At 44.8% G+C, this 14,344-nt stretch overlaps 1 protein-coding gene and 1 long non-coding RNA gene across 2 annotated transcripts; one reads left to right on the forward strand and one right to left on the reverse strand.

Moving 5' to 3' along the window:
• Positions 1 to 6,454: 6,454 nt before the first annotated feature.
• On the reverse strand, positions 6,455 to 8,907 carry LOC124290760. The gene is made up of 2 exons (XR_006902028.1): positions 8,821 to 8,907; positions 6,455 to 6,902 (listed from the first exon to the last, which is right to left on the reverse strand). It is a non-coding gene; the product is annotated as an uncharacterized LOC124290760 (long non-coding RNA).
• Positions 8,908 to 10,604: 1,697 nt separating this feature from the next.
• On the forward strand, positions 10,605 to 10,988 carry LOC124290747 (octapeptide-repeat protein T2-like). Its single transcript, XM_046727560.1, has one exon. The coding sequence runs from the start codon at positions 10,605 to 10,607 to the stop codon at positions 10,986 to 10,988; it is 384 nt and encodes a 127-aa protein (XP_046583516.1).
• The last annotated feature ends 3,356 nt before the right edge of the window (positions 10,989 to 14,344 follow it).

Raw genomic sequence — 14,344 nt, forward strand, 5'->3', positions numbered from 1 at the left:
TGCACACGAAGTTGACTCCAAGGTTTTTACACCCGGTCACAGGTGGGCTCGATCCCGGCACCTCAAGCTGACACTCGGTGACGTCACAAACAAGTCTTCAAAGCTACGTTAAAAATTACCATAGTGTAAGGATCAACCCGTTATCCACGTCAGCCTTATACGGCAGCTGTCAGCTGCCCATTACGCATTGTACTCCTTACTGATCGTAGTATACCTGAATAAAAAGGGAGAAATTCCATGAACATCATGCTTTGTTTCCGTGGGATGAATCTGCGCAGAAAACCTGACGTAGAACACATTTACACATCAGAAATATCAACCGATCTCTGTACGCTTATCTTCTTCTCAGAGATTTCATGGTTAAACTTAAGTTGCGTATGTGTCATGAACGCGTGCTGGTTCCGAATGGGTTATCAAATATCACGGAGCTTATGAGTCGGTTCACTGGTCGTGCGTGATCGCGCTACAGCGGGGTAAATGTGGCGTGCTGATGCAATTCTTGTAACCCAAGCCGTCCTGCGCTCATAATAGATACATGCACTCTGTGGAATGTGGCCCTTCACATGCTCCATAGATTGCAAGAACCGTCCCAGGCGGTGCTTCTTGCGTGCCATTAGACTAAGGCTTAGTCTCTGAATATATATATAATTTTGATAGTAACAAACAAGCCCATTTAAATTGAAAAGGAGCCCTAGGGAGACCAGAGATTCAGAACCTGGGGAAATCTAGACTTGCTTCGTTTAGGGCTTTGGCACTACAGGGAAGGCTAGGCTGTAGGGAAAATAATTGGTTCAGGGACTGTGAGACAGACTAGCGTGCGATCTGCAGTAGGGTTGGCTGACGCTGGGCCAGGCTGGTTCGTCATAATCGTAATCTCACACACGTGTTACCACACTATCATGACTATGGTAGGGCATGAAAAATTCACTGTTCAGATAGTTTCTGAAATGTATAAGCAATGGCTGCAATGGCGATATCAGTGTATATACTTAGGATTTCGGTGTAGTATTCAGAGAATATAAAATGTAACGATGATATGCAGAACAGGGACAAAGCTTGGAGTCCCTGAAGGGTACCTCAGACCTTGGATCGTGGGTTCGAATCCCAAATTAATTGCATGGATAGCTCGCCCAACGGGTTTATTATGATCCTTTTGTACATGACACATCCACCCAGCCACCATCGCCACTTTAGTTGACGTGTATCGGTGGTCCTTATAGGATTCTACCTGACGTGTATCGGTGGTCCATCTACTTGACGCATCGGTGGTCCGTATAGGACCTACCTGACGTATCGGTGGTCTTATAGGATTCTACCTGACGTGTATCGGTGGTCCTTGTAGGATTCTACCTGACGTGTATCGGTGGTCCTTATAGGATTCTACCTGACGTGTATCGGTGGTCCTTATAGGATTCTACCTGACGTGTATCGGTGGTCCTTATAGGATTCTACCTGACGTGTATCGGTGGTCCTTATAGGATTCTACCTGACTGTATCGGTGGTCCTTATAGGATTCTACCTGACGTGTATCGGTGGTCCTTATAGGATTCTACCTGACGTGTATCGGTGGTCCTTATAGGATTCTACCTGACGTGTATCGGTGGTCCTTATAGGATTCTACCTGACGTGTATCGGTGGTCCTTATAGGATTCTACCTGACGTGTATCGGTGGTCCTTATAGGATTCTACCTGACGTGTATCGGTGGTCCTTATAGGATTCTACCTGACGTGTATCGGTGGTCCTTATAGGATTCTACCTGACGTGTATCGGTGGTCCTTATAGGATTCTACCTGACGTGTATCGGTGGTCCTTATAGGATTCTACCTGACGTGTATCGGTGGTCCTTATAGGATTCTACCTGACGTGTATCGGTGGTCCTTGTAGGATTCTACCTGACGTGTATCGGTGGTCCTTATAGGATTCTACCTGACGTATCGGTGGTCCTTGTAGGATTCTACCTGACGTGTATCGGTGGTCCTTATAGGATTCTACCTGACGTGTATCGGTGGTCCTTATAGGATTCTACCTGACGTGTATCGGTGGTCCTTGTAGGATTCTACCTGACGTGTATCGGTGGTCCTTATAGGATTCTACCTGACGTGTATCGGTGGTCCTTATAGGATTCTACCTGACGTGTATCGGTGGTCCTTATAGGATTCTACCTGACGTGTATCGGTGGTCCTTATAGGATTCTACCTGACGTGTATCGGTGGTCCTTATAGATTCTACCTGACGTGTATCGGTGGTCCTTGTAGGATTCTCCTGATCTGTATCGGTGGTCCTTATAGGATTCTACCTGACGTGTATCGGTGGTCCTTATAGGATTCTACCTGACGTGTATCGGTGGTCCTTATAGGATTCTACCTGACGTGTATCGGTGGTCCTTATAGGATTCTACCTGACGTGTATCGGTGGTCCTTATAGGATTCTACCTGACGTGTATCGGTGGTCCTTATAGGATTCTACCTGACGTGTATCGGTGGTCCTTATAGGATTCTACCTGACGTGTATCGGTATCGGTGGTCCTTATAGGATTCTACCTGACGTGTATCGTCCTTATCGGTGGTCCTTATAGAGATTCTACCTGACGTGTATCGGTGGTCCTTATAGGATTCTACCTGACGTGTATCGGTGGTCCTTATGGGATTCTACCTGACGTGTATCGGTGGTCCTTATAGGATTCTACCTGACGTGTATCGGTGGTCCCTTATAGGATTCTACCTGACGTGTATCGGTGGTCCTTATAGGATTCTACCTGACGTGTATCGGTGGTCCTTGTAGGATCTCTACCTGACGTGTATCGGTGGTCCTTATAGGATTCTACCTGACGTGTATCGGTGGTCCTTATAGGATTCTACCTGACGTGTATCGGTGGTCCTTTATAGGATTCTACCTGACGTATCGGTGGTCCTTATAGGATTCTACCTGACGTGTATCGGTGGTCCTTATAGGATCTCTACCTGACGTGTATCGGTGGTCCTTATAGGATTCTACCTGACGTGTATCGGTGGTCCTTATAGGATTCTACCTGACGTATCGGTGGTCCTTATAGGATCTACTTGACGTGTATCGGTGGTCCTTATAGGATTCTACCTGACGTATCGGTGGTCCTTATAGGATTCTACCTGACGTGTATCGGTGGTCCTTAGGATCCTACCTGACGTGTATCGGTGGTCCTTATAGGATTCTACCTGACGTATCGGTGGTCCTTATAGGATTCTACCCGACGTGTATCGGTGGTCCTTATAGGATTCTACTGACGTGTATCGGTGGTCCTTATAGGATTCTACCTGACGTGTATCGGTGGTCCTTATAGGATTCTACCTGACCTGTATCGGTGGTCCTTATAGGATTCTACCTGACGTGTATCGGTGGTCCTTATAGGATTCTACCTGACGTGTATCGGTGGTCCTTATAGGATTCTACCCTGACGTATCGGTGGTCCTTATAGGATTCTACTCTGACGTATCGGTGGTCCTTATAGGATTCTACCTGACGTGTACCGGTGGTCCTTGTAGGATTCTACCTGATCTGTGTCGGTGGTCCTTATAGGATTCTACGTGACGTGTATCGGTGGTCCTTATAGGATCCTACCTGACGTGTATCGGTGGTCCTTATAGGATTCTACTTGACGTGTATCGGTGGCCCTTATAGGATTCTACCTGACCTGTATCAGTTGTCCTTGTAGGATTCTACCTGACGTGTATCGGTGGTCCTTGTAGGATTCTACCTGACGTGTATCGGTGGTCCTTGTAGGATTCTACCTGACGTGTATCGGTGGTCCTTGTAGGATTCTACCTGACCTGTATCGGTGGTCCTTGTAGGATTCTACCTGACCTGTATCGGTGGTCCTTATAGGATTCTACCTGACGTGTGTTGTTGGTCCTTATAGGATTCTACCTGACGTGTATCGGTGGTCCTTGTAGGATTCTACCTGACGTTTATCGGTGGTCCTTATAGGATTCTACCTGACCTGTATCGGTGGTCCTTGTAGGCTTCTACCTGACCTGTATCGGTGGTCCTTGTAGGATTCTACTTGACGTTTATCGGTGGTCCTTATAGGATTCTACCTGACGTGTATCGGTGGTCCTTATAGGATTCTACCTGACGTTTATCGGTGGTCCTTATAGGATTCTACTTGACGTGTATCGGTGGTCCTTATAGGATTCTACTTGACGTGTATCGGTGGTCTTTATAGGATTCTACCTGACGTGTATCGGTGGTCCTTATAGGATTCTACGTGACGTGTATCGGTGGTCCTTATAGGATTCTACTTGACGTGTATCGGTGGTCCTTATAGGATTCTACCTGACCTGTATCGGTGGTCCTTATAGGATTCTACTTGACGTGTATCGGTGGCCCTTATAGGATTCTACCTGACCTGTATCAGTTGTCCTTGTAGGATTCTACCTGACGTGTATCGGTGGTCCTTGTAGGATTCTACCTGACGTGTATCGGTGGTCCTTGTAGGATTCTACCTGACGTGTATCGGTGGTCCTTGTAGGATTCTACCTGACGTGTATCGGTGGTCCTTATAGGATTCTACCTGACCTGTATCGGTGGTCCTTGTAGGATTCTACCTGACCTGTATCGGTGGTCCTTATAGGATTCTACCTGACCTGTATCGGTGGTCCTTGTAGGATTCTACCTGACCTGTATCGGTGGTCCTTGTAGGATTCTACCTGACGTGTATCGGTGGTCCTTGTAGGATTCTACTTGACGTTTATCGGTGGTCCGTATAGGATTCTACCTGACGTGTATCGGTGGTCCTTATAGGATTCTACCTGACGTGTATCGGTGGTCCTTGTAGGATTCTACCTGACGTGTATTGGTGGTCCGTATAGGATTCTACCTGACGTGTATCGGTGGTCCGTATAGGATTCTACCTGACGTGTATCGGTGGTCCTTATAGGATTCTACCTAACGTGTATCGGTGGTCCTTATAGGATTCTACCTGACGTGTATCGGTGGTCCTTATAGGATTCTACCTGACCTGTATCGGTGGTCCGGAAAGATTTCCGTCCGTATTCCCCCTAAAAGTCAAATCCTATTACCTGAAATTTAGGGTGGATACGGGAGGAAGTCTTACCCAGGTACGTTTCTTTGGACAGAGAATCATATGATTTGCTGTGTATGAATAAGTGAGTCGGATTTTTACGCAACATCAAGGCACGTTTTACCCGCTTGACTGTCCCACCGCCCCAGCATACACAGTGAACTTTATTACGCAACGGTCAGCAATTAAATTATCAGGAATTGGTTTCAGCAGAGACCATATAATATATACAGATTATGTGGTCTCTGGTTTAAATGTAGGGTTGGGGACTAGACTAATCAAGGTACTGGGTTCTGTGCTATAGCCTATAGTTTACTTGGTTACTTTCCTACATTCTGAAACGTAAATGGCTTTCTTATCAACGACCCCTTCAATCTCCCGTGAATATGATGCTGTGTCATGGGTTTTGTGTTGATTCAGATGACGCGGAGAGTGCACGCTCACCTGCGTATTTGCCTGTCCCATTTCTCGCTTGTGCGTCAGATCTCTTGCATAAGAGTGGTCTGACCGCCCGTTTTGTCCATGTCACGTGTTCCTTGTGGGTCATGTCACGTGTCACGTGATCAGTCCCTCTTTACATCATAAGACAGCATCATTGCGTGGGATTGTGCCCATTCAACTCCCAGGTGGAGGCCCGCAGTTCTCGTGACGTAAGACGCTACGTAATGTTTGATCGGGTGGTTGGTCACGATAGCATCTTGACGTAGGGGTTGCTCATGATATCAATCACTGGTTTGTTTTGCCCATAGAGAGAGGGAGAGAGTGGGGGGAGAAAGAGAGAGGGAGCCCTTGAAGGAGGGAGAAGGGGAGAAAGGAAAAAGAGAGAGGGATAGAAAGAGGGGAGTAGGGGAGAGAAAGAAAAAGTAACGAGGGAGAGAGAGAGAGTGGGGAGGGAGAAGGGTGAGGAAGAGAAATAAGATAAATATGTGCTTAAATATAATTATAATAATAATCAATAATGAATAAGATGATAACTGGACATTCAACATTTGTTTTAAATTTGCAGTACACACCTTGTGTTCTGGAGTATTTATAAATAAAGGCTGCTGACGTGAGTATTGTCAGGCTGGCCAGCAAAAGGTTAACTGTGGTCAACTACAAACACAAACCTCATAGCAGGTGCGTACCTGGCATATAACCCCCACAATGCATGTTATTACTGTCTGATATAGCCGAGATTGCCAACTTCGTTGACTGTTCACTCACTCACTCACTCACAGGTTCGCTCGATCGTTCGTCTGTTTGTTCATATGTTTGTTTAACGCTGCACTCTGAAATGTTCCATCTAGATGGCTGTGGCCAGTAGACGAGCCAGTTTATACCAGATAATCCAGAGATTAACATTAAGAGCATTGATCTACGCGATTGGATTAAAATTACGTGTCAAATATATATGAATCTTTCTATCAATCTTTATTTCAGTACTGAGGAGGCCACCGGCCTATAGAACATTCCATATTTACAATTTTTGTATCAACATGGCTTGATAAATGAAAACCGCAACATTTTGAATTACAAATTCATTTAAACAATTCAATAGAGAAGAAAATTTATAGTTTGATGGATGGACAAAATGTGTCAACAAAGTTAGCGAGCCTGACCACCCGATCCCATTAGTTGCCATATATAAGCCTCAATATAGCGAGTACGTGGTCTGTTTAGCAGTGGCGCATACAAATACGCCTTTGATACAGCCAGAAGCCTACAGTGGATTTCTGATGATTATTGCAATGGAGTTGGTTGCCTGTATTTCTGGGCATGTTGACCATCAGGAGTCGTGGAAATTAATATTTGTCAGAATTATCGATGGATTTTATCTTTAATCGTCTTGGACAATCATCTCGTCTGAAAATGAAACGGAATATCGTGAATACGATATTACAACTATATCTCTATAGAGAGTTTTGGCTGAGGCGTGGGAGCTGTGATTGTCATACATCAACGATGAAGCAATCTGTGGCAATCATAAGTCTATGTTAAAGTATGAGAGCTGCGGCAATCATAAGTCTATGTTAAAGTATGAGAGCTGCGGCAATCATAAGTCTATGTTAAAGTATGAGAGCTGCGGCAATCATAAGTCTATGTTAAAGTATGAGAGCTGTGGCAATCATAAGTCTATGTTAAAGTATGAGAGCTGTGGCTGTCTATGTTAAAGTATGAGAGCTGTGGCAATCATAAGTCTATGTTAAAGTATGAGAGCTGTGGCAATCATAAGTCTATGTTAAAGTATGAGAGCTGCGGCAATCATAAGTCTATGTTAAAGTATGAGAGCTGCGGCAATCATAAGTCTATGTTAAAGTATGAGAGCTGCGGCAATCATAAGTCTATGTTAAAGTATGAGAGCTGTGGCAATCATAAGTCTATGTTAAAGTATGAGAGCTGTGGCAATCATAAGTCTATGTTAAAGTATGAGAGCTGTGGCAATCATAAGTCTATGTTAAAGTATGAGAGCTGTGGCAATCATAAGTCATGTTAAATATGAGAGCTGCGGCAATCATAGTCTATGTTAAAGTATGAGGTCTGTGTTAAAGCCTGGCAAAGTCTATGTTAAAGTATGAGAGCTGCGGCAATCATAAGTCTATGTTAAAGTATGAGAGCTGCGGCAATCATAATGCGGCAATCATAACATGAGAGCTGTGGCAATCCTATGTTAAAGTATGAGAGCTGTGGCAATCATAAGTCTATGTTAAAAGTATGAGAGCTGTGGCAATCAGGCAATAAGCGGTTATAGGGTAGCCTAATGGTTAAAGCGTTGGCTCGTCACGCCGAAGCCCCAGCATGCATGGGTGATACCATATTTCTGGAATATTGTCGTCAGTCAGATAACATGAGAGCTGCGGTGTTGCATCTGACTCAGCGCTGTCTGAATAATATAATCTGCGGCCTAGTCTTTTACACAGCGCATTAGAGCCATAGGCCTTCACCAAGGCTTATGTTCAGTCAGACACAAGGTGTTGCATCTGACTCCAGCGCTGTCTGAATAATTAATCTCCCGACGTCACACCATACACTTCCTGACGTCCACTGTCCACTCGACAAGTTATACATCTTCACCGTCCATTTAAATTTGAAAGTATTCCATGAAATTGTTAACTTTCATTGAAAAAATTCAGTATAACATAAACACTATTTTCATGGCGCCTCTCTGCTTGGTTTTAGTTGCTTGATTTTAGTTGTAACACGAGCAGTCATAGAGTGAGTATTGTTTTACGCCTTTTTTAGCAATATTCCAGCACCGGCTTGAAACGCCAGAGAAGAGCTTACCAAATTGTACTCACAAAGAGAAGACACCGACAAACACCCCACATCCCTACACCCACATCCACCCGCGACCACCCACTGAATTTTTTGCTTTAAGTCAATTTACGTGTAAAGCCATATTATGTTATTCGTCACCTTCAACATAGAACTATGTTACTAAAGGTATATAAAGTGAAAGCCCTCTAAACCGGCAGCCCTCCAATCCGGCATGCTCTCAATATCAGCACTAGAAGTTGGTCCCGGCAGAAGCTAGTTAATTTATGATCATTTATACGCCCTCTAATCCGGCGTCTGTCTGTCTGTCTGTCGGTATGTCTTAAATTCTGTAAAACGCGATGAAGACTTTTGTTCCCGTCGACTGCTCTGACCTCTCCATACGCCCAATTGTTTACAAACAAGAGAAAAATTCGGTCAAGTTCTATGCAAATTAGCTCATGACGGTGACGTAAACGCCACGTCATAAATGCCTCGGAGTGTGAAATAAACTCTAAATCATACTTACCCAGGATTTGTTTACCCAGAAATCTGTTAATCCGGGAGAATGCAAGCGAACGCTGCCGTCCGGGTTAACGAGGTTCCGGTAATCTGTGACGTCGGCATGTGGAACATAGGGTCTCATAACACTGCTGATATGATACGTTAACTTACCCTTGTCATGATTCGTTTCGTTCCATTTTCTCTAAGCTTATTATAAAATTGCTTAAGTCACTGCAATATATACATGGTACGTTTCTGTTCGAGTATATTGTGGTATTCATTAATGAAGGATATACAGTGGCATACTTTCATGATAAGCGATTACTTATGATCCGTTTACTCTAATTCCCAGCCTATGTAATGCATTAGCCCAAACCCATGCATTACTACATACACCCACGTACATATCTTGCAGTGGATCTGGTCAAGGTAAAGGGTGATAAACTCTACGCCTTCAGAATACTAATAGTGTGAAACTCCGATAATCTGGACGGTAAAGTTCCCATAGAAATCCGGATTGAAATCATCCGTTTTGACGTATATCCTGAATAACGACTCGTGCCGCCGAGTATTTCCGAATGTTAATCTCCCGGCTGTCGGGGTTTCCGAACTATTAACTGCGTTACGGCCTTGGGGATTGCACTGTGTGATGTATCGGTCTTGAATCTTCAAAGACCAAAGGCTGCTTATACGACTTCCATATCTCACGTGTACTTGAGGCCGGGGATGTGCGCGCGTGCGAGCGTGCGTGCGTGCGTGCGTGCGTGCTAGACTAAGGCGTTGTCTCTGAATATATATAATTTTGATAGTAACAAACAAGCCCATTTAAATTGAAAAGGAGCCCCAGGGAGACCAGAGATTCAGAACCTGAACCTGAGGAAATCTAGACTTGCTTTATTTAGGGCTTTAGCACTGCAAAGAGGGCTTGGCAGTAGGGACAATAATGTGGTTCAGGGACTGTGAGACAGACTAGCGTGCGTGCTTGCGTGCTTGCGTGCGTACGTGGTGTAGAACTGTAAAAAAAGCTTGATCTAAATCTTGCTATAGTGAAGGCCAGTGGGTGATTGAGTGAGTGAGTGAGTGAGTGAGTGTATGGTCTAGAACTGTACGAAAACCTTGCTCTTTCTGTAGTGAAGGACAGTGAGTGAGTGAGTAGGTGGGTGGGTGCATGGATGGGTCAGTCAGTCAGTCAGTCAGTCAGTCTTGCTGTAGTGAAGGACAATTGTAATTTAAGCTTCTCACAAACTAGGTGCATAACATATATGTTCAAAGTCAGTAGGGACGCCTATTATTTAGGCCTTACAAAATAACAACTTAAGACCGAGAAAAGACATTCTTTTACTTTCATCTTCGTTGATGTGCTAACCTCGCGATACGGGAATGTTAAAATTAAAAACAATTAACATCCTGAATATATACTTGTGGCATTCTGACATCTTTTTTCAGTGTGGAGTTTGTCACGTGGACTGTTTGACATGCAGGCCGTGTCTCGGATGATGTGCCTTTCGGAATACCATAATACCTGCACTGGCAGACCCTGCTGGGAGCAACGGCCTATAGTCACACAGCTGTCCTGAGTCCTCCAGTCCTCCATGTCGTCGGAGTCCACGGCTGATTCACGGTTATTTGAGAATATTGGGAGAGAGAGAGAGAGAGAGAGAGAGAGAGAGAGAGAGAGAGAGAGAGAGAGAGAGAGAGAGAGAGAGAGAGAGAGAGAGAGAGAGAGAGAGAGAGAGAGAGAGAGAGAGAGAGAGAGAGAGAGAGAGAGAGAGAGAGAGAGAGAGAGAGGGGGGTTTGTAGGGGCTAGGAATGGAGAGACAGGGGGATAGAGAGGGTCAGAAGAAGGGAGGGCGAGAGAGGAGAAGGAGGGGGAGAGAGAGGGCGGGAGAGGGAGGAGGGAGAGAAAGGGCGAGAGAGAGGAGGAGGGAGAGAGAAGGCGAGAGGGAGGAGGCGAGAGAGAGAGGGCGAGAGAGAGGAGGAGGGAGAGAGAGGAGGAGGGGGAGAGAGAAGGGCGGAGAGAGAGAGGGCGAGAGAGAGGAGAAGGAGGGAGGGAGAATGAGTGGGAATGGAGGGAAAGAGAGTCAGAAGAAGGAGGGTGAGAGAGAGGAGGAGGGAGGGAGAATGAGTGGGAATAGAGGGAAAGAGAGAGTCAGAAGAAGGAGGGCGAGAGAGAGGAGGAGGAAGGGGGAATGAGTGGGGAGGGAGAAAGAGTAAAGAGAGAGGGAGAGACAGAGAAAGAGGGAGGGAGCGGCGCAGTTCCAGTTTTTAAGAATAAACACGTTATACTTTATGAAACATATCTAAGTAATAAATTTGAGGGACTATTATAAAACGGCGGGGTCATGACAAGATGTTACATGCATTTGGTAGTTCCAATACAAACTGTTACAAAACATTGCGGATTGCGGGTGTCAGCAAAATATTTTACAATCGCTCCCCACCCCACCTTATGAATTACAAGTTCCCTGTCGCTTCACTGTATACCACGAACAACCAATGCCAACCTTACTCGTGGTGTTTCGGTTGCCATGGTGACATCGAGACACACATGTGAAACATAAAACATGAGGAGAACAAAATCAGTATCGGTTTTTTTTCAAAATCAGTTAGTATTGTTCTGAGTGATAACGATGAACATACTGACAAGGCGAAGGACCAAGTCGTCTATTCTGTTCACATTCTTTTTAAAAAACAAGGAACATTCCTGCTGTCCTGCTTACGTGGCATATGACAAGATATCCCGGATCTGACAGTTTTATTTCAGCTTACTTCCTCCTCGGAAAGTCAGCGAGGGCATTTCGAAAAAATAAACGTGTGTCCGCTTGCCCTAGTCTGCCTCACAGTCCCGGAGCCACATTATTTTCCCTTCCGCCAAGCCCAATGCTAAAGCCCTGGCCGTAGTCACAGTCCCCGAATCACATTATTTTCCCTACTGCCTAGCCCTCCCTACAGTGCTAAAGCCCTAAAATGAAGCAAGTCTAGATTTCCTCAGGTTCAGGTTCTGAGTCTCCCAACTCACTAGGGCTCCTTTTCAATTTAAATGGGTTTATTTGTTACTATCAAAATTATACACATTCAGAGACTAAGCGTTAGTCTCCCCTTGCCGATACAAGTTAGATGTTCCTAACGTTCTGAATCTCCCATCACACTGGGACTGCTTTTTGTATTTAAATGGAGTTCATTTGTATCTAAATGACATATGTTCAGAGACATAGTCTTCGTTAGCTGCGAAGTGATAATCACCATTGTTTCAGCTTTAGTGGATTTATTTTGTTAAAGTGGACATGATTTGCTCATTGTGTTCTGTACCAAGAGCCTCACACAGCTACCGCGGTGCTACGTACTGCTGGGCTCCATTCAACAATGCTATTGTATCGCTACGCTAGTCGTAGTCTTTGTTAGGGAAGGGAGTTGCTACCACCTTTGCACTAGGATCGCTTTGTGCAACGGAGCGCCGTACCTGAACAGGGTCTATAGAGAGTAACGCTACATTCGCTTTTTGTCAGACCAGGCACAAATATCGGTTGATCCTGTTTATACCAAGTACATAGGCACCAATATAGACCAATTGAAACATATAATCAACGGGCTGCAAAGGGTCCCAGCACATTCAACGGGCTGCAAAGGGTTCCCAGCACATTCAACGTACTGCAAAGGGTCCCAGCACATTCAACGTACTGCAAAGGGTCCCAGCATATTCAACGGGCTGCAAAGGGTAACCAGCAAATTCAACGGTCTGCAAAGGGTCCCAGCAAATTCAACGGGCTGCAAATGGTTCCCAGCACATTCAACGGGCTGCAAAGGGTCCCAGCAAATTCAACGGGCTGCAAAGGGTCCCAGCAAATTCAACGGGCTGCAAAGGGTTCCCAGCACATTCAACGGGCTGCAAAGGGTCCCAGCAAATTCAACGGGCTGCAAAGGGTCCCAGCAAATTCAACGGGCTGCAAAGGGTTCCCAGCACATTCAACGGGCTGCAAAGGGTCCCAGCATATTCAACGGGCTGCAAAGGGTCCCAGCAAATTCAACGGGCTGCAAAGGGTTCCCAGCAAATTCAACGGGCTGCAAATGGTTCCCAGCACATTCAACGGGCAGCAAATGGTCCCAGCACATTCAACGGGCTGCAAAGGGGCCCAGCAATATATGCTAAATGGATCGGGTGGTCAGGTCAGGTCTATAGAGCTGGAATATTGGTCAGTTACACAAATCAACAAAATAGGCACTGGTGTCCAGTACTAAAGGATCCTAGATATTTATACACTGGATGTTTGTCCGGATCAGGACGCTGGTCTTGTATACTCAGGTTCCAACCGAAACTGTCCCAAAATCTATCCATGTAAGCATCGAGAAGACACTGTCCCAAACACCTATATATGTAAGCATCGAGAAGAAACTGTCCCTAACACCTCTCTATGTAAGCATCGAGAAGACACTGTCCCAAACACCTCTCTATGTAAGCATCGAGAAGACACTGTCCCAAACACCTATATATGTAAGCATCGAGAAGAAGCTGTCCCAAGCACCTCTCTATGTAAGCATCGAGAAAACACTGTCCCTAACACCTATATATGTAAGCATCGAGAAGACACTGTCCCAAACACCTATCTGTGTGAACATCCAGAAGAAAAGTCACAAAACGAGTTTGTGCGGGAAATTTAGAAGAAATGTTTGTGTGAGCATCGAGCATCGAGAATATTATGACGTTTTAGAACATAAGCGAAAATGACTTTTGTACAACAACGTTCGTATAATCATATAAATGAACATATATGTTGAAACATCAGGGAGAAATACCGCTTAAACATATTTGTGTAAAACAAATACGTATCTATATACACAGTGAAATCATCGGAAGTACAATTTCCGAATATCACATTCCGTTTAGATGTCAGACACTATTTACTTTCAGTCCTCTGTGTATGATGATCCAATGAAAGTCGCTTATTATCATACGATAGGCAGAATAATTTCCTCCATCAGAAATCGGAAACTGGACCGACGTCACGAGACCGGAAGGTCACAGCCTCACCAGTAGCGTGACGTGATCAGGCGATGTTTCACTGTTTGTATATTTGTAAACAGGTATGTTTCACAGCCATCTTGTTGTCACATAAGGCGATGGGCATTTGTTATCGGTATTGTTTATTTTCAACAAAAACATAACATACATTTGGTTGTTCTGAACTCTAGCTGTGGTGTGAACAGGTCATAAGCACTTATACTCGATGCATATTGTTGTCTTTAGGGTCAGTTATATACCATGTCTGACCTGTCTGAGAGGGAGACAAGGTGCACTGTCTGTGTTGGTTTGCTCGCACTAGGTCGATGTTTGTTTACATAAACAGTGGTATAAAAAGAATAGTGGAATAATGATGACTGCATCGTTGGAAAAAAACCATTACCTTAGTTGTGTTTCAAAAACAGAAGTGATGCTTCACTGCCATTTTTTAATTGCCCTGAACGTATTAACAAACAAGCATTCATTTGAAGGCCCGGCAACACAACCTGATATGTCATCATACATGTAAATGTGCATCAGTAGCTGTAATAAA

Source organism: Haliotis rubra, unplaced genomic scaffold, assembly GCF_003918875.1.
Source record: "Haliotis rubra isolate DU_JTF1 unplaced genomic scaffold, ASM391887v1 Scf473, whole genome shotgun sequence".
NCBI lineage: Eukaryota > Metazoa > Mollusca > Gastropoda > Lepetellida > Haliotidae > Haliotis > Haliotis rubra.

What these genes read in the sequence shown, in the direction of transcription:
- LOC124290747 (XM_046727560.1), top strand. Translation starts at nt 10,605, where the DNA reads ATGGAGAGACAGGGGGATAGAGAGGGTCAGAAGAAGGGAGGGCGAGAG.